This window comes from Setaria viridis, chromosome 9, assembly GCF_005286985.2.
Source record: "Setaria viridis chromosome 9, Setaria_viridis_v4.0, whole genome shotgun sequence".
NCBI lineage: Eukaryota > Viridiplantae > Streptophyta > Magnoliopsida > Poales > Poaceae > Setaria > Setaria viridis.
In genome coordinates, this window is record NC_048271.2 from 22,354,576 (window position 1) to 22,373,083 (window position 18,508).

The 18,508-nt window shown below is 45.7% G+C and overlaps 3 protein-coding genes across 6 annotated transcripts; 1 reads left to right on the plus strand and 2 right to left on the minus strand.

Annotated features, from left to right (window-relative positions):
• Positions 1-5,172: 5,172 nt before the first annotated feature.
• Positions 5,173-8,194, plus strand: LOC117837960 (protein GRAVITROPIC IN THE LIGHT 1). 2 transcript variants are annotated; one of them, XM_034717784.2, is made up of 2 exons: positions 5,173-5,356; positions 6,596-8,194. In XM_034717784.2, exon 2 carries the CDS (start codon positions 6,672-6,674, stop codon positions 7,938-7,940), a length of 1,269 nt encoding a protein of 422 aa, XP_034573675.1. In that variant the 5' UTR covers positions 5,173-5,356; positions 6,596-6,671; the 3' UTR covers positions 7,941-8,194. The 2 variants fall into 2 exon arrangements, with proteins under 2 accessions (XP_034573675.1, XP_034573674.1); XM_034717783.2 differs by having other exon boundaries at positions 5,174-5,356; positions 6,608-8,194.
• A 481-nt stretch (positions 8,195-8,675) lies between these two features.
• On the minus strand, positions 8,676-11,490 carry LOC117837961 (protein CutA 1, chloroplastic). Of its 3 annotated transcripts, none has more exons than XM_034717788.2 (6): positions 11,251-11,490; positions 10,578-10,669; positions 10,264-10,326; positions 9,315-9,346; positions 9,129-9,223; positions 8,676-9,023 (listed from the first exon to the last, which is right to left on the minus strand). In XM_034717788.2, exons 1-6 carry the CDS (start codon positions 11,406-11,408, stop codon positions 8,939-8,941), a joined length of 525 nt encoding a protein of 174 aa, XP_034573679.1. In that variant the 5' UTR covers positions 11,409-11,490; the 3' UTR covers positions 8,676-8,938. The 3 variants fall into 3 exon arrangements, with proteins under 3 accessions (XP_034573679.1, XP_034573678.1, XP_034573680.1); XM_034717787.2 differs by having other exon boundaries at positions 11,230-11,490; XM_034717789.2 differs by lacking the exon at positions 11,251-11,490 and adding an exon at positions 11,162-11,224.
• A 1,599-nt stretch (positions 11,491-13,089) lies between these two features.
• On the minus strand, positions 13,090-16,078 carry LOC117840544 (small ribosomal subunit protein eS7). The gene is made up of 5 exons (XM_034721059.2): positions 15,913-16,078; positions 15,740-15,813; positions 15,525-15,648; positions 13,650-13,832; positions 13,090-13,421 (listed from the first exon to the last, which is right to left on the minus strand). The coding sequence occupies exons 1-5, from the start codon at positions 15,985-15,987 to the stop codon at positions 13,299-13,301; spliced, it is 579 nt and encodes a 192-aa protein (XP_034576950.1). The 5' UTR covers positions 15,988-16,078; the 3' UTR covers positions 13,090-13,298.
• Between the last annotated feature and the right edge of the window lie 2,430 nt (positions 16,079-18,508).

Genomic DNA, 18,508 nt, shown 5'->3' on the forward strand with positions numbered 1-18,508 from the left:
GGGGAATGTACCAGATCGTACTCTCATATTCTGGGATGTAATAAATAACTTGTACTGTTAACAATGTATGGATGTGATATTATGCTGAAATAGGTTCTATATATGATAGCTACTGATCTAGGGACTATCACGAGGATACAGGAGCCAGGTTTTTAGAAATGAAAAACTGATTCGTTTCAATAGCTTTGGCTATCACATGAGATGGTTGTTTATTACTTGTTTCCCTAGCTGCTCATCCTGTATATAACCACTGATACATCCAACTAACCAAGTGGGTTAATGGAGGAACTCTACATGGAAATGTATCCCTCACTGTACTGTTTATAGCAAAGTAAGCTGCATGACTAGGTAACCGGGAATGACAAACACATCAAATAGCCAACACAAAACAAGACGTGACTGTTCCTCCCGATGACTTCTTACAAAAGTTGTGAAATCTTTGTTTAAGCCGTAGATGTGTCGAGGTTTTCTGAAACGCTGCCATTTTATGGATGAAACATGTGCAAAGTTAATGCATGAATGAACGGTTATTTCAATGAGTTGGCGTAGAAACAAGTTTTTAAACTTCTGATTGCGGAGCTGTGTTGAGCATTGTCCAAAGAGTAAGCGTGATGGTTTTGAATCCATTTAGCCATTAAATAAAGTGATTGAAATGTTAAAAGTGGCTGCAGGGTGTCGTTCACCAAATATGACTGGCCTTTAGTTCTCCATTGCAAAATTGGAAGATCTGCAGCCATTGACCTTTAGTTATTTTCAGGGAGAAACTTTGGCAAAGCAACGCAATACCACTGGTAGAGAACTCGGTATTAGTCCTGATTGGAAGATGCAAATCTCCCAAAAATCCATCCGGGATAAACCAACCGGGACAAGGGGGGTCTTTTGTCCCGGGTCACTCAACTAGGAATAAAGACCCCTTTTTATCCCGGTTGGTAATACCAACCGGGATAAAATAGGTCACCATGCCAGGAGCTGCAAAAAAAAGTCCCCGGAGGGCCCCCCCCCACACGCCCAAGTCACAAGTCACGCGATTTTTCACGCGAAATATGCGTGTGCGCGCTGCATGGGATTCGAACTCACAACCTCAAGCCTCGCACGTAGCTTCCTTGCCATCCCACCTAGACAGCACATCTGGCTATATAGGGGATGCAATCCTTTTGTATTAACTCGTGGGGACCCTTTTATCCCGGTTGGAAACACCAATAAAAGATCCCCTTTTATCCCGGTTGTATTACAAACCGGGATAAAAGGGTTCGAGGGATTTAATCCTCTTTCAGCCACCCCGTTGGGGACCTTTTATCCCGGTTTGAAACACCAACCGGGATAAAAGACCCCCGTTTATCCCGGTTGGTATTACAAACTGGGATAAAAGACTCTCAACCCCTTTATCCCGGTTGGTGTTACCAACCGGGATAAAGGGGGGGTCTTTTATCCCGGTTGGTGTTTCAAACCGGGATAAAAGGTCTCTCAGGGTCTTTTTTTTCCACTAGCCTTTGCAACCGGGATAAAAGTTTCCGATTGGTGAGGCCCCCACCAGTGACCGAGCTTTAGTCCCGGTTGGTGAACCTTTTGTCCCGGACCAACTTTAAACCGGGATAAAACCGGGCGCATGGAAGGTGAGTTCTCTACTGGTGTACGTATCCACTACATAAAGTAGCCATCATCAGCTAAACCCCAAGACGAGAGCTTTACGTGTGTGTCAAGAGTTATGCTACTACTACACAAGTTCCACCAAAAGACCAAGGAGACACTCTGTGTCATATGTATCCATCTGGATTAGAAAGCCTTTTCTTGATCCAAAAAGAATAATAGAATGATGGTATTCAAATGCTAATCTTGTTGACTTGACTTTTTTCAAAAGACGGTTCACTTGACTTTGGAACTTCCTTTTAGGGTGGTGACTTCCTTTTGCATTTCAAGTTTGCAACAGGTCCCAAATATTCAGGTGCTCAAAGTTTTACGCATATTCAGAAAAATCAGCTGCACAACTCCACCAAGGGCCACATCCTGGCATTACATAAATTCAGAACCTACTACATTACTACTCAAAATCAGCACTGCAGTGCATGCATCAGACTACATTAAAAAGTCTTCCAGTCAAGTACCAGAGGCTCGGTCACACATGGAGAGTTGGAGACCCGCATCTTACTTTCTTTACTCACTTTTGTTGCTGATGGTGAACCACATCTGCTCTACAAAAGGTAACAGGGCACAGCCATCATTTCCCCCATCCAGTTAGAGCATCCTCCGAAAAGAAATATTTATACTCTTAATTATTTTGTCTAGCAAGGGTTGAACATCCTCTTTCCTGAGCTTGGTGAAGTGCGGAGGTATGTTTTTTCAAAGAGAAAAAAAGGAAGTACAAGGTACACCGAGGTATTTTAGCCACAAGGTCCCCTAATGGACCATTAAAGATGTGGGAAATGTGTGTGTGGTCCTCACCTAGATTCATGGGAATGGATTTACTCGCGTGGTAGTTGATTCTCAGGGTGGAACTTCTAAATAGGCGTCCAATATTTTTTTTGAAACGAACCAGGCAGGCTGCCTGATTATATTAAAAAGGAAGGAGTTTCAGACTGAAAAGATACAAGAAAAGAAAAGGTAAAGAAAAATAAACCAAACTCGTCCGGTTGGATTGGGATATCAACGCGGGTAGCTAAACAACTTGGAAACTGCCACACCCTACCGGTTAGATTGGAACATCAACGTGGCTTCACCACTCCGCTCGCCACAGCGATATCCACCAACATCCACGCTCATAATTCGTCGAAACCTCCAGGCGTGATCCAGCATCAACAGGGAGCTGATACAAATAGACTGCACCGCACCAAGAAGGCCACCGCCATGCGAGACCCTCCGCTGTAGTGCCGCTACAACACCACACTCCACCTGACAGAGTGATACCACCGAATCCGGACCTCTCGTAGGCTGTTTTGCAGTCGCCACCACGACAACACAACGCGCGGGAGCCTTACCACATCCGACGTTGGACTGCACCTCACTCTCGTCGCCTCGAAGAAACATCACGCGCGGGGATCTCACCACGCTCGCCATAGTACTCCAAGTCATGGATCCGTTTCTTTTGTCGCTGTCAGAGTGGTGAGCAATGTTGCCCTACTCCACAAGATCTCCGTCAATCAGCCAAATCAAGACGCAGATCGACTTTGCCTCGTTACTTCACCCGCGCGTAGCGTCCGCCGCCATGTCAGCAAGCTAGAGAAGTTGCTTGCGTTGTCTTCCGACGATGTAATGCACCGGGTAGCCCAACCACGCTGAGCAACCCGCCGTGATCCACTGCAAGCCTAGTTGTCCCACGATGTTGTTGCTGCAAGCGCTGTCCTCCGACGCAGTCCCACACCGCACTGACCATTGCCAAGCAACGCCAGCCATCGTGGTCCGCTGCAAGCGGTCAAGACCGACAACCATGCGACAACCCTTGGCCACCACCATAACTGCGATCGCCTCCACGTGGCCTCGGCAACACCCATCCAGCTTGCCACGGGGCGGAATTGTCGCCACCAGCTGCGACCATCCATGGCTAATGGATCAGGAATGCCACAAACTGAGATGGGTCTTTAGAGACGACGCCTCTAAGAAGGGCACGACGCTAATGGCACCGCCGTCGCTCATCCAAAATCTAGACAGGATTTTCACCTAGAGGATCTCATGTAGCAGGGTTGTAGCTCAGAAATGATGCCCCGAACGGGGAGAGCGATGCCCTAGGGCGCCACCGTCATCTCCACCAGCAAGAACACCGGCGGGAGCTTTCGCCTGGAGCATCCCAACCCCTGCATGCTCACGGCTCAGTACTCCCGGCCACAGTCACGGCAGCCCATCCGGCGCGGCGTCGCCGCCGCACCTCCTTGCATCAAGTCGTCGTACCTCCACCTCCGCTCGCTCGTTGGCCGTTATCCTCCTCGCACCGCGTCCTACGCCGTCCCACGCACAGCCTGCACGTAGTACCTTCTCCGCGCCGGCACCACCTCCCCGTTGCGCCTTGCGCCACCCCGCGTGTAACCTGCGCGCAACGCCTCCTCCACGCTAGTGCCATCTCCGTGCTACCATCCTCCACGCCGACACCCCCTCCACGCCGCTCTTCTCCACGGGCCACCGGCGGTCGCCGCACCTTCTCCGGCTCCTCCTCCGTGTCTCCTCCTCCGGCTCCTCCTCCGCGTCTCCTCCTCCTGGTGGCCCCTCCTGCCGCGCCTGCCGTCACACTCGGACTGCCACCGTCCTCCACCTAGATTGCCGCCACCATCGCTTGTCGAGATGGATCGGGGCTCATTCTCCACCAACCACTACTCTGACGGCCACCTCGTCATCGACTTCCTCGCTGGGCGCTCAACCTCCCCTCCTTCCTCCCATCGTGCCTCTCCCTCTCCAACGCCTCGGCGGCGGCGGACAGCGTCAGCGTCAACTTCGCGATGGCTGGGTCCATGGCCATTGAGCACAACTTCTTTGGCCTCAACATCTCGCCGCAGTCCGACGCTTTCCTCGATGGCTGCATCTGCCTCGTCCGCTCGCCCGAGACCGCCGATATCCCTTCTCTGCGCGGGTCCGTCGTCGCCAGATTGTTATGTTATAGTATTTAGGTAGTGCTTGGATGGATGCATCATGCATGGAACCTATGTATGTTTTTAGATGTAAACACATCGCATGATCTTTTTTTCTAGATAATGGAAATATATCCGGTTTCAAGCATTTTCTTTCATCGATACATCGGACCAAAATTATTATCAGTAGTTATGGCTACAAAGTTAAGGATATGGCCCATGGATCATATAGCTAGGACATCCGAAAGCACCATTATACATTAAAAAAAAGGTTTGAATCCTATATATAAATTGAAGGTCCGATTCAAGCCGCCGAATTGGATCATTTTGTGATGCATGTGTGCGCACGAGGAAGAAACACACCTGACTTTATCGGATTGGATTTGAGATATTGTTAGAAAAATATTTAGAATCTCCTCAGAGCATATAGAAAACAAATATATAAATTCTAAACATCAGCGAATTGGTTATTAGAAAAAAATAGTATACGAAAAAAAAAATTGCGCCGGTCCTTGCTCGATGGCGGTGGTAGGTGGTATGTGGGCGCGGCGGCGCGCCGCACCAGTGGGCTGCCCAGTTGGGCTTTTTGATTTCGTGTAGAGTTTAGCTTCTGATGTACCCCACACTTTGTTCTCCCGTAGTCCCGTTCTCGGTTCACCTCCTCCCCGGCTCACCTTTCCCCTCTCTCGTCGCCCCCCCTCTCTCGTCGCCCTTCTCTCCTGGCGGGTGGCGGCGACGGCTGGACGAGGGCGGCACCCTTCCCCGGGTCTTCGTCGGGCCCTTCGCCGGCGACGAGAATCCACCAGGTGCGTCCTTCCCTCCCCCCCCTTCTCCGTTCCTTTCTTTCCCTTCCCTTTCCTTCGATTCCCGCTGTGTGAAACCGAGCACTCGAAACCTAGTGTAAGCTATTTGCATTCGGATCTGACCCAAGTAAATCCATATGTAATTATGTATTAAACCAACTAACTTCAATATTCTGCGAAAGATTACGGGGTTACATATGTACACTAATATGTCCTATACTTGGATCCGCCCCTGGCTTCGACAGATCTGGATTATCAGAAGTGTCGCTTAAAGGTTGTAGGAACACGTATGTAGGAATTCCCTCTCGATGTAGGTGTTTCTTTGTTTTGCTATACTAAGAATCCATGCTGCGGTTTGTTAAGGTTAGCCCTAAAAGTGAGACTGCTGTAGACTAGACTAGACTTTGGATGGAAGCCAAGGTATGATTATGCTTCACGTGGTTCTTGCTTTGGGAGAAATCAGTACCGATGTGTCTCTGATATGTGTCGGTGAAGCTTCAGTGTGGGTTAATCTGGACTGCCAAACGGAAACCTTGTTAGTCTGGCTCTGCTAGAGGGAACATGATGATATATGTTGCTTGAGGTTATGATTGGCGTGCTGTTTTTTGTTTATTGCATTTGGTGCTCTACGCATAGGCTTGTCATAGTGTCGACGACTAAATTGCTCAGTATGGATACCCGTGTCGAAATCAGATAGCATGAGTATCTTATGCGAATAAGATCTGAATGAGTAAAATGTAGTTTATACATCTTGAGCAGTCTGACCAACATTTGTGTTATTCTTAGCCACCCCACTTATAATTTTGACACTACTGTTGAGATTGCGACTTATGATCTGGAGCAATCAAAACCATGATGTAGTTGTTTGGAACCCTTCTTTCCTTGTGAAATGTGAAGTGTAGACCAAATGTATCATGTTTGCTGGGTCTTTCCCGTGTTGCCTGGTCTTTAGCAATTCAATTGACCAACTGGCTCTAAAACAGATCCTAGTGTTGAAAATAGAGAGAAGGATTTAACTCGTTGAATGAGCTCAAGCCAACCAATGTATAGTTTCCCAGAGTCCAACATATGTTTTTACTTTCCTATTCTGTTTGGCCTAAGTTGAGGTCGTATTGTGGAGATTTGTTGTTGAAATTATATTCCAGTGAAGATTTAGACCATTGATATGTTGGCAAGGGAACACTGGCTGTAGCTGCTTACTATGAAATTTGTATAACTCATAAATTTTTTACCTGAACCAAGATTTCTTTGCAGGTTGATGTCGATTGGCTGCGTAGTTGAAGACTAATAACTTCTTTGATCCTGAGGGGAAGAAGTAATGATCCGGCCAGGCTCTAAGGAGTCACAAAATTATGATAACAATAACCAAAAAGTTCATCCTCAACCAATTGATGAGAATATGAATCAGAACGGGGACTCGATGGACACTATGATCGGGAGGATATTCAACAACATATCCTCTTTGAAATCTGCGTACATTCAACTGCAAGAAGCCCACACCCCATATGACCCTGACAAGATCCAGGAAGCTGATAAGCTTGTCATAGAGGAGCTTACAAAGCTTTCAGAACTCAAGCATACCTACAGAGAAAAAAATCCTAAGCCAGTAGCAGCATCCCCTCAAGATTCACGCTTACTTTCTGAAATACAAGAGCAGCAGAATTTGTTGAAGACCTATGAGGTCATGGTAAAGAAGTTCCAGTCCCAGATCCAGACTAGAGATACCGAGATTACCCATTTGCAGCAGCAAATCGATGAAGCTAAACTTCGAAAATCAAAGCTAGAGAAGAAACTGAAACAAAGGGGCCTGCTTAACAAGGAATCAGAGGAATCTGACGAAGAGGAGAACTACTTTTCCATTGAATTGACACCAAGTTTGTTTACATCTGCTGTTGATAATGCATACCAGTCAATGCATGACTTTTCAAAGCCTTTGATCAACATGATGAAGGCTGCAGGTTGGGATCTTGATGCAGCTGCTAATGCAATCGAACCTGGTGTAGTTTACACAAGGAGGGCTCACAAGAAGTATGCTTTTGAATCCTATATTTGCCAAAGAATGTTCAGCGGGTTCCAAGAAGAGAGCTTTTCTATCAAGGACTCCAACATCAGTGTTTCCAACGAGGCTTTCTTCCATCAGTTCCTCGCAGTACGAGCCATGGATCCTTTGGATGTTCTGAGCCAAAATCCTGATTCAATTTTTGGCAAGTTCTGCAGAAGCAAATACCTACTACTTGTGCACCCCAAAATGGAAGGTTCTTTCTTTGGCAACATGGATCAGAGGAACTATGTCATGAGCGGTGGCCATCCAAGGACACCTTTCTATCAGGCTTTTCTAAAGCTGGCGAAGTCAATATGGTTGTTGCACAGGCTGGCATACTCCTTCGATCCGAAGGTCAAGGTCTTTCAAGTGAAAAAGGGAAGTGAATTTGCGGATATCCACATGGAAAGCGTTGTGAAGAACATCATCCTAGACGAAGGTGCAGAGAGGCCGAAAGTTGGCCTTATGGTGATGCCTGGTTTCTTGATTGGGACCAGCATCATACAGGCCCGGGTGTACCTTTCAGGTGTCAAGTGTGCTGACTGACTGAAGATGCCCTGCGCCTACACCAGGAGGTTTGAGGGTCCTTGCATCTTTGGGAGATCGACCAATCGCATCAGAAAAGGTGGAGGACTCTGTCCGTCTTGTATGTGATGCTTCCTGTTGTTTTGTATGTGATGCTGTTCCTTTTGAAATGTGGGCACCAATGCCTTTGTGAAGATATCCATGTGCTATGTAATTCTGTGCAATTGGCTTTTGTCGTTATCAGGACTATAATATATTCCGGTTTCTCGATGTTAGATTTTCATGTGCTCCATCCGTAATTCTGCCCAATGTTGTAAACATGTCGGTGTGATTGATGATTGTACAGGCAGCCACTTTCATCTCCCACGTTATTACCCAGTCAGGTGTATTTATTGTATCGTATGCTTAATGTGGCCTTGTGTTGCTCCATGACAACATCGTTTGAGATGATTTTTTGGAACTTATTTCGATCATTTTCCAATCACATGCAGCTTAAAGTACATCGAATCGAAGCAACGTAGCACGCTGTTAAGGCAGGGTATCAAACAATCTTAGGTGGTTCAAATCATTCTCTTCTGAGTCTGATGGCAATTATGACAGAATCCTCCCTAGGATCCTATTGCAGGGAAAGAAGACATGGAGCTTTGCATATATGCAAACATGTGATGATTTGAGTGTTCTAGATTGCGGCCACAGCAATTATTTTGCGCACCTACTGCTTATGGGACTGTACGACCACAGAAAAGGGCCACGGAGTAGTGCTGAAAGTCTGAACGCGTTTATTGGCACAACAATGGGAAGATGTGCCACTGAACAATTAAACTGAAAGAAACAGTATGGTCACAAACACAAAGGAGAGGATCTCATGTACAAGGCTCCCTCCCATACTCAGCAGTGCAATTCATTCAACTTGGGAGGCAGCGAGGAGGATGTGACAAATGCGTAGCATCTTGCCACATCTGACAGCACAAGCACCACCTCAGGGGCAAGTCACTCTACTACCAGGCATGTTGGAGACATCAGTTTTCCCTAGTGCTGTTCTTGAGCCACTCAAGGTACTTCAGGTTGCCTCCTTTTATGGGCAGCGCAATGACTTCAGGAACACTGCATCGAAAGATCAATCTGTAAATCCCAGTACAAAGCAATATAACAGTTCTATAAACCTCTTGGCTTTGGTTCATACTCAAACAGTATGAGCATGGAACTTACTCATATTCATGGTTGGCTTTCACATGTTCAGTTAAGGCATCTAGAAGAGATTCCCTTGTCTTGATGATGAGCAACTCTTCAGCATCACTTTGCACCTGAGAACAGGTCCATTGTTTGTCACTAAATTAACTCGTAAAACTGTTCAACTCAAGGTGTCCATTAAAACTATTGAACTGATGAACATACCTTTCCCTCCCACCAGTAAACGGATTCAACACCTGGAAAGAGGAGCATTCAGGAAATTTGAAGTATAGAATGCAGCATATTAGGTAAAAAGAGATGATAATATGCTACCCAGACAAAGTGAGCTAGTCCAGTATTATTGACAGGAAACACATAGACAAGACATGATCAACAAATGGCTTGATTGTAGATTTAGGTTCATCTGTTAACAAGTCAAATGCAAATCTCACAGTATAGCAATCCCATTTTCATTTTACTACAGAGCACCAAACTTCAGAAAATTTGGCAACTGTTCCACTAAGCCTGCATACACAAGCAAACATGCATCTGAAAACTTGTCCACATCCATTCCGGTGCAAGCATACAAGGAAAAGAATATAGCCCACATGTCAGCCATTCCAGTGCAAGCATACAAGCAAAAGAATATAGCCCACATGCCAGATGCGCAAGCGAATTCAACTAATAGAGGAACACTAATTGTGTTATCTTCAGGTACCTCGCTGTAGGTTTGTATTGTTGTTTCTTGTCAACTTAAGTTCAGCTTTGTGCCCTCGTGTTGAACATGATTTTCAGATGAGACTAATTTGATCAGCATTGCACAAACAAAGCTGAAACAGTGGTGCTCCAAAGCACTAAACATGGCCAAACGATGCTTGAACAACCATAATATTGGACTTGATGGTTTATTAAAAAAATGAAATTTGACATGGTTATACAGTGAAACACCTTTAGCCGTATCATTTTATCGCCAAACTCAAGAACATAAAGATGACGGGTCACAGGATTATGCAATTATTTGACTAAACGGAGCACTCAATTGCCATGCAATGTACAATCAGAGTGAAGACAATGTGCTTGCCATGCAATGTACGCTGAAAGATTAACAATTGACAAAGTCGTTTAACTATGCATGTATCAAATAAAGAAACCAGAGAAAGAATGTAGTTCCTACCAGGCACTATGTTAACACAGGCAGCAAGCTTCTCACTGATAATGCTTCCAGCTAGCTTCTTGCCTGCAGGGGAAATAATCTTTATTATGCTCATAAAGAAAGAGACCAAACTTACCGACATAGAACACTATAACTTCAAATGAAAAACAATTCAAATATATGTGTGATGTGGAAATAAGTTCCAGGTAGTTCTGTACAGTTACGACTTACGAGTACGACTGGTAGCATCCAGTGTTAGTTCAATGAAGACAATAACTATATAAACCAGTGAATATATGTGATTACCCTTTTTTAGAAAAAGTATATGTGATTACCTGCTTCCCTATTTGGAACGGTCACATACACGACAATGGAAGGCACAGTGGTTGAAGCAGACTCCATTTGAGCAGAGCTAAAACTTCTTACCCTGCAAAAATTCAGAAGCTGTTATTAATTATATTGACTACTCTACAAAAAGAAATTTACATCAGTCACATGCTTCATTAGGAATGACAAGACTGCAAACACTATATTACTCCCTCAAGTTAGAAAAGGCGAAACCACACAGTTCAGCAAAGCGCAACAGTACTATCCATATTCCAAAAGTTTTGCATTGGAGTTAAAAATCTTGCAGGGACCTAAGGTGGGCATTTCATTAGGGTTACAATGCATGTATCAGGTTACTTCTCTTGTTATTTTACAAATGTTCATAGCTTTACATCAATCAAGCACAATTGGACACAGGTATTGAGTAACAATTCAAGAGGGAAACAAACATCTGCAGTAGAAAGGTTCTATCCATTCATTAGTAAGTTCACTGAGAAGTACAGCCATATCCTCAAAATTTCAATTATACGAACCAAATGGCCTAAGTTTCCAAAAAAAAAAATGGACGCCTGCTGATCAGTCTAGGACCCACCGGAACGAAAGGACCCGCTACGAAGAAACTTCGAGTACGTAAAGAGAGGACGAGGAGTGAACAGTCACCGGAGCAAGGGGAGAACGCACCCCGCGACGCCGCCGAGACTGAGGAATAAGAGGGCTCCGGTGAGCGGTGAGCGGCGGTGGAAGGCGAGAGGCGGCGGCGCGGTGGCGGTCCGTCGTGGGGCGGCGACGGCACTGGGGGGGAAGAGGGATCGGAATGGAGTCCCAGCGAGGAGTACCATCTCGAAGTTTCTCCCTTTCCTCCTCTTTCCTGGGCCCAGTATGGGTTGATCTCAAAGCTGTGCTTAGTGGATCTTTTGGGCCGCTACGGCCTTCCTGCTAATTGTGTCCCAGATTTCCGTTTCCTATACTACTAAAGCACTGCGCTGAGTGCTAATTAAAACGGAAATGGTTGACAATGGCACACTGAAAGTCCAGAGAGAACAAATACTAAACGGAAATTGCCTCGCAGTATACAAATGCTGATGTAGAAGAACGAACATAAATTAAACTATTACAAAATTCTTTTCTAAATTGTTTCAGTAGTACATCACACGCTTGTTGCATCAGAAATAATTATGATGCAGGCAGGACAAGGGGAGGGGATTTGAGAGGGGAGATGTCAAGTGCAAATTCAGCTCCAGGAACGAGCATCTCGTTGACTTCTAGTTTTTTCTTGCAACAAAACTAGATTGTCTGTTGCGGATGGATTTTTCTTTGGAGGCAACTACGTCGAGAGGGGTTTCGAGACAGGTTCCATAGAGACCCCTCCGACCCTTCGCTGTCCGCACACCTCCCTCCTGATCTGCAGCTCGCGTCGCCCTGATCCACCCCCTCACCCAACGTGCTCCCGATCCACCATCGTCGACCGGCGACCCACGGACCACCCCGCCCCTCCCTTCCTCTTCTTCCTCCTTCCTCTTCCCCTTCCCCTTCTCCTTCCCCTTCCCCTCTAGCCGGATCTCGTTGTCGCCCCCCCCCCCCCCCCCCCACCGGCCTCCACCGACCGCCTCCCCCCACAACCCCGCCCTTCCTAACCACTACGGTGGCTTGCCCCCGCCACCGACACCAGCCACGGGCATCCTCCACCACCCGACCGGCGGCGCTCTCGCCGCCCACACCCCGCGCTCCTTCGCCGAGCCTGTTGCCACCGCTGCTAGGCATCCCTCTAGGCTTGCCGGACATGGGGCCTCCCCACGACCCCGAACCTAGATAACCTAGAAACAACAACTCCGCCGACCTCCGCCGCCGGCCGCCCCACCCACCTCCCACCCCGCAGGCTATCTTCTTCTCCGATTCCTCCGAGCCGGCCATCAAGGTAGGCATGGAGTTACTTTTTGCCGTTCTGTTTTCTCCGATTAGGAAGTAATGGAGGGGCTCTCGATTTAGTTTTTGCGTTTTTCTTTTCTATTAGAATATTAGAATCAGACGGCTTCTTATGTATACGGCGGACACCGGACCAACGTCAAACCCAGCAATGCTTAGTTACAAATGTTATTGATAATACTTGAGTGTGTGCAAAATACTACGAATGACCCAGAACAAGCATAATTTAACCGTAATGCTCAAAACCGAATTTAAATTTTATTACTTTGGATCAAATTACAAAGTTGAAGCAAATTCGTAACAGATAAAAGCTATTCTAGAACTAGTACAATTCAGCGAGGTCAGCACTGTCACTCACAGCAACCATTACACAGGACCTAAATCCATAAGTTAATATTGTATGTACACGTTGCAAAAAATGACTGGGAAAACAAAAACAGAATTATCTATAAGCATAACAGATTTGATTAAAAATGCAAAATGAACTGCCAAAAAGAAATGCAAGCTAAGAACTGCATATCAAAAAAAACTGCTGACGTCAACAAAGCAGAAGTAGAGTAGTGATATAAAAAATGAAATGATGAAAACGCACCATCATAGGCAGATAATGTAGTGAATATATCACAACTTAGCGAGCAAAATTCGACATTTTTCATGATTGTTTGCAATCGTGGCCTAAACACCAGGTTCTGCATTGAAACTATTGATTTTGATTTCTAGAATACATAGTAGGTGTGACAAATATTCAAGCAAGATACCCAGAATCTGATACATGAAAACAGTCAGCTATCCAACAGGATGCATCCTCAGGCAGTATCGGTCACAGGGTACTCATAGACCACATCCTTCCCGCAAAGCCTGCGGTACACAGCACTGAATGTCTCCAGCTTGTACTCAGTGTTGTTGCGCTCCTTTGGGTCCAAGAAGATCTGCCAGCAAATTAGTGAAATAACAGAGCTCAATACTCAGCAAGTTCAACAGCAAAACAAGTAACAATTTATCGTTAATCTATTTGGTTCATTATTCTTTTATTGAAACTAATAAGTATTACGTCGATAACAAATATAGTGCATGCGCATTGATGCAATTCTCCAGAAGACCAGGCAGGACATAATAAATTATGTAACCAGTGGTGCCGAACATTGGTTAAACCTTACCTTGATGATCTTTGATCCATCAAGGTGATATCTGACACGTTTTCCCACAATCTCAGCCGGGTAGACAACATCCTCCAAGATACCATCATGAACAGCAGTTAGAGTTCTGGTGCGCGGGCGAACAACAGCAGAACCCTTCTTGGGTGGCCTCACGATCCGCCTTGTTGCAACAATCACCACATCCTGCATGAAAAGTTTAACTCCATGTTAACTACTTATCACTTTTATATGTTCATCAAGACATCTTTCATACCAACCATAATATCATAGCTAGCGTGTCCTAAGTGGTTGTAAATTGTCAGCTGTAGGGATGGCAATTCCCCCCGCGGGGCCAGATCCCCACGGAGACCAAACCCGAACAGGGCAGTGACGGGGACAAATTTCCCCTCGCGGGGGAAGCGAGGCGGGGACCCGAAACATTATCGGGGCGGGGGCGGGGGTGATTTTCTCCCCGCGGGGCACCATGGGGACCCACGAATGCTTGTGGCCCATCTAAAATAGCAGCCCAACAGCTTAATACACCAACGTACATATATAAAACTCCAACCTTCCGGCCTTCCGCGAACCCTAATCAGTCACAGAGGACGACCGCCGCCACCCAGCACTCTCCATTCATTCATCTCGCTCCTGAGTTCTCACCTCACTTTCGCCGTCACCAGGCACGAGGCCACGAGCGGCAAGTCGACAAGCACAACGCAAGGCGAGGCCACCTGGCCGCAAGGACCAGACGCTGGATGCGCCGTCTCTTCCTCGCGGAGGTGTCGCCGTGCTGGCGAAGGGCAAGCTTTCAACATCTGTGCGCGGCTGACCAACTTCTCTAAGCATTGTTTGTGCCTTCATGGTCAGCTGTAGGCATTCCAACAGCCAGCGCCGCTACCGCTGTTCCCGTCGTTCTCGTGCAAGTCTGCCACATTGAATTAGAGTGTTGTCTGTTGTGTACGTGTTGGCATTTTGCTGCCTCGTGGAGCACAGCTGCAGCATGCAAGCTTCTAGTAATCTTGTTAGGAACTTATCTCATGGATTTGCTCGTTGTTAACTTATCTGCCACATTTTGCCTGATTTGCTCGAATGTAATACTGGCTGCTCATCCCCACAGGGCTCCGACGGGGTGCGGGGATCCAACGGGGGCGGGGACAGGGCAAACTGTTCCCCCGATTGAGGTTTCAGGGACGGGGCGGGGATCAGAGATCAGGGATCGGGGTGGGGACGGGGAGTGTCCCCCCGGCCCCGCACCGCCCCGTTGCCATCCTGAGTCAGCTGTACTGATTCATAATTTAAGGATCACTATAAGGTTGTGGTGAACAGAACTGGGAAACAAACATGGGAACAACAGCATGAGACAATATGTGCATGACAAGGCCATAAGAACAAATGGACCTGCAGCCTTCTTATGGGGGGCAACATTTGGAATATCCGGACACATGTTTACCAGTTTCATAAGTGAAACAACCAACATCAATTGTTCACTTTTACATGGTTTATCTACAGCCATTTGCAAACACAGATACAAAGGTAACTGCATTACAACCAATCAGCAAAATACAGCAATCGAGAAGCCAGAATATATTTGCTTGCAGATGCATCCAATCTATGAATTATGACAGCATACAATTAGGAAATCCTTCATAACTAACAGCACAGCCTGCATTCCTATGCTAGGGAGCAATCAAGTCAGACTAAATGATGACTCTAAAGTGTATTCTTATTCTCATTATCCCTAACCATCACTAGGTGGAAGCCTACCTAGTAGTCTGACTACATTCCGTGCAACTAACTGATGCTTAAAACATCACCTTTCCACCCGTCCGCTAACATTTCACAAAGCAATCAAAGCAGCAAAAGTACAAAATGGTGGCGAGGCCAGAATTCACGGACCTTGCCGCTGAACTTCTTCTCCAGCTCCCTGACGAGCCTGACGTGGATCTTCTTGAAGGCCTTGCGCAGCCTGTAGGGCACGTGGATCACCACCGCCTTCCTACTCCCGGCCACGTCCATCTGGCTGCAACCACAGCACTATAACATCAGCAACAACAACATCGCCGACCACTCCAGTGAAAGTTAACCAAAGGCAAAGCAACGTGGTCACTCACAAGGCAGAATTGATGTAGAGGTCCCTGAGGTCACTCTTGAGCTCCTGGTTCGCATTCTCCAGGTCGAAGAACGCCTGCAAAACACGCGGCGAACAGCATCAGAGCGTGGCCGGGGAAGATCTCCAGGCAACGCCTATGGCGGCGGCGGCGATGTGAGGAGTCAGCCCGTGTACCTGCGCCACGGAGGTCTCGAACTCAGAGGGCTCAAGGCCCTTGTCCTTCTGGATCTTCTTCCTCGCGGTGTACATCCTGCCTCGCTTGCCTGACCTTCGCCGGAGCTCAGCGCTAGGAGCGCGGTTGGTCGAAGGGCGGCGGCGGCGGCGCTAGGGTTGAGAGGAAGGCTTTGGAGGCACTGGATCGGCTTTTGTAGGTGAGGGAGTTGCAGGCTGGGTTTGGGCCTGGCTGTTTCATGGCCCAATTTGGCATTCGCCAAATTCATAAAAGTAGCCAGCCCAAAAACAAACAATGAGTAATTTGATGGAAATCAGCCCGCACCACGCATGTTTTTTGACACGTGGGACATGTCGGATAACGTCAAAGTTGATGTCATATTCATATCCTACAAAAAAAAATGCAGTTTTTGATAAATTGTTTGGAAGTCCTGTGATCTTAGTATAAGGAAAGTCTAGATTCGCTTTCACAACTTTCACGAGTGCACTTTCACCGATTCTTTTGATTTGCCAATAACCTTACGATTTCACTCTTACAATTTCACTCAGTAACCTGCCTGCCACTACCATGAGTTAATTGCAATTTGTAAAAAGTATGTTTTCATGCCTTGTGACATGAGTATTCAATAGTCATGATTAGCATAATAGTGAAACTTCTAGACGAGTGGTTTGACGTTTCTTGTTATCACATTGGTAATTGTACTTAATTATAGTGTTTTCATTCGGTACTAATTGCTAAAGCAAGCTAAATTATATATGAACTCAATTTGCTTTTGAATGGTTCTCCGCATACGTTAAATTGGTAGCTAATCTATGTTCTTCCGCAGCAGCTGCTGAATGACTGTCCCCAAATTTCTATATTGCTATTTTGATGCTTGTGAAGGGAAATTGTGTTGCCCGTAACAACGCACGGGCATGATGATGTTAAACAAGGATTGAAGGTTAAGAACATACTCTTCTTCCGCTTTTTAATATATAACATTTCAAAATGGTGAGGGTATCTTGTAATTTGTTTTGTGCATCACTCTAGAGGAAAATGCATGCACAAAATGTAAATACTCCATCCGTTATAAAATGTAGGTCGTTGACTTTCTAAATACCTAGAGTTTGTTACGTATCTAGACATAATCCTATACTTAAATGCATAGCAAAATCTATATATCTAGAAAAGTCAAAACAACCTACATTTTGGAACGGAGGGAGTATCATACATCATATATGCGATTGAAATCCAAACCATCGCACACTATGTTTCTTCAACAACAATGCAACCAACGCCTCCCATGTGTATTTCCTCCTCTTCGTGCTCTTTAGTGCTGAAATCAGTCCCCGTGCATTGACCTTTGATTCCTTCTCCCTCTCGTAAAGTGCATCAGTTGTTTCAGGATATATGTCTCTAACAGGAATACTCTGGTGTTATGTGAACACCTCTGGTGTTAGCATAGTAATTAGGAGCTAATCATCTGCATAATCATGATCATTAGCATATTTTTGTGTGCATCTTGGTATGATGTAATGTCTCTAAGCATTGTTGCACAAATGAGGCATTTTACCTTTTAAATGGTAATTAAAGGAAGAATTAAGCTAAATGAAATTTAAATATTAATAAAAATGATGAAATGTGAAAATATAATATTTCTGCTCAAAATAGTTAAGGATGTCAAACAAACCACGAATCGATCCTAAACATGTTTTGAAAGTTGACACAAGTCAAATAGCTCTTTGAACTTAAGAGGAGAAAAGAAATCGAAGTGTTGCTTGTTCAAATTTTGCTAGGTTTGACCGGCTTTAAAAATTACTTTTTCAAAACATCTAACTTTGACCAACAGGAAAGTTGCAGTATGGTTTATGTATTTTCATCTAGGTGTGTTGTGGTTCAAACCTTGGTCAAAATGTAGTCAAACTACTGTTTCAGCCATCACCTGAAAAACCATTCCCCTGAAAACAGCATTAACATGCATCAAGGCTATTTGATGTTCTCAAAATTTTACATAAGAACTTTCAAAATTTTCTTTATAGAACCTGTTGCCCTATGCTAGAAACTGATATGCAGCACAAGTTTGGTGTTTTTCAACAACATTTTAGCTTTCAAATCCCTATTCAAACTTGGCTAAAAACTCATTTTGGGCCTATGAAATTTCAAAGAAAAACTAGATTTGTTCAAGGTTCAAGCTTGAGTAGTTTTCAAACCAGTGGACTTTTGAACATTCACCCTTACTGAAAGTTTGAGAGAATTATCTAAGCTACAACTTTTGTATAGGGCTTCGGGTAGGTTATGCATGAGATTTGTGAGTTTTTGGTGTTTGAAAGCAGCTAGATGAGCACCTGGTATCACTTAGTCATTTTGGGCCAGGGTCACAACGGTTGTTCGGAAGTGGCCGACCGCGCCAGAGCCCTCGCGCCACATCGTCACCAGCATACGGCCTCGCCCCCCGTGCGCCAGCCCGTGCTCGTGTCGCCTGCAGTGCCCGTGCACGCCTCGCACCTCCACTTCGCGTCCCCAGCCTTTAAACCAAGCAAGCCCGACCTCACTACAAGAAATGTGTTGATCTATGAAGAAAATTTTATGATACATTTGTTCTTGTCATAGATCTATGAC

Excerpts from the sequence above, each read along its gene's own strand:
- LOC117840544 (XM_034721059.2), bottom strand. The coding sequence starts at position 15,987 with ATGTACACCGCGAGGAAGAAGATCCAGAAGGACAAGGGCCTTGAGCCC. Across the intron at positions 13,833-15,524 it reads AGAAGAAGTTCAGCGGCAAG|GATGTGGTGATTGTTGCAAC; the intron begins GTCCGTGAATTC and ends CTTTTCATGCAG. Across the intron at positions 13,422-13,649 it reads ATGGATCAAAGATCATCAAG|ATCTTCTTGGACCCAAAGGA; the intron begins GTAAGGTTTAAC and ends ATTTGCTGGCAG.
- LOC117837961 (XM_034717787.2), bottom strand. The coding sequence starts at position 11,408 with ATGGTACTCCTCGCTGGGACTCCATTCCGATCCCTCTTCCCCCCCAGT. Across the intron at positions 9,224-9,314 it reads TTTACTGGTGGGAGGGAAAG|GTGCAAAGTGATGCTGAAGA; the intron begins GTATGTTCATCA and ends ACCTGTTCTCAG. Across the intron at positions 9,024-9,128 it reads AAAGCCAACCATGAATATGA|TGTTCCTGAAGTCATTGCGC; the intron begins GTAAGTTCCATG and ends CTTTCGATGCAG.
- LOC117837960 (XM_034717784.2), top strand. The coding sequence starts at position 6,672 with ATGATCCGGCCAGGCTCTAAGGAGTCACAAAATTATGATAACAATAAC.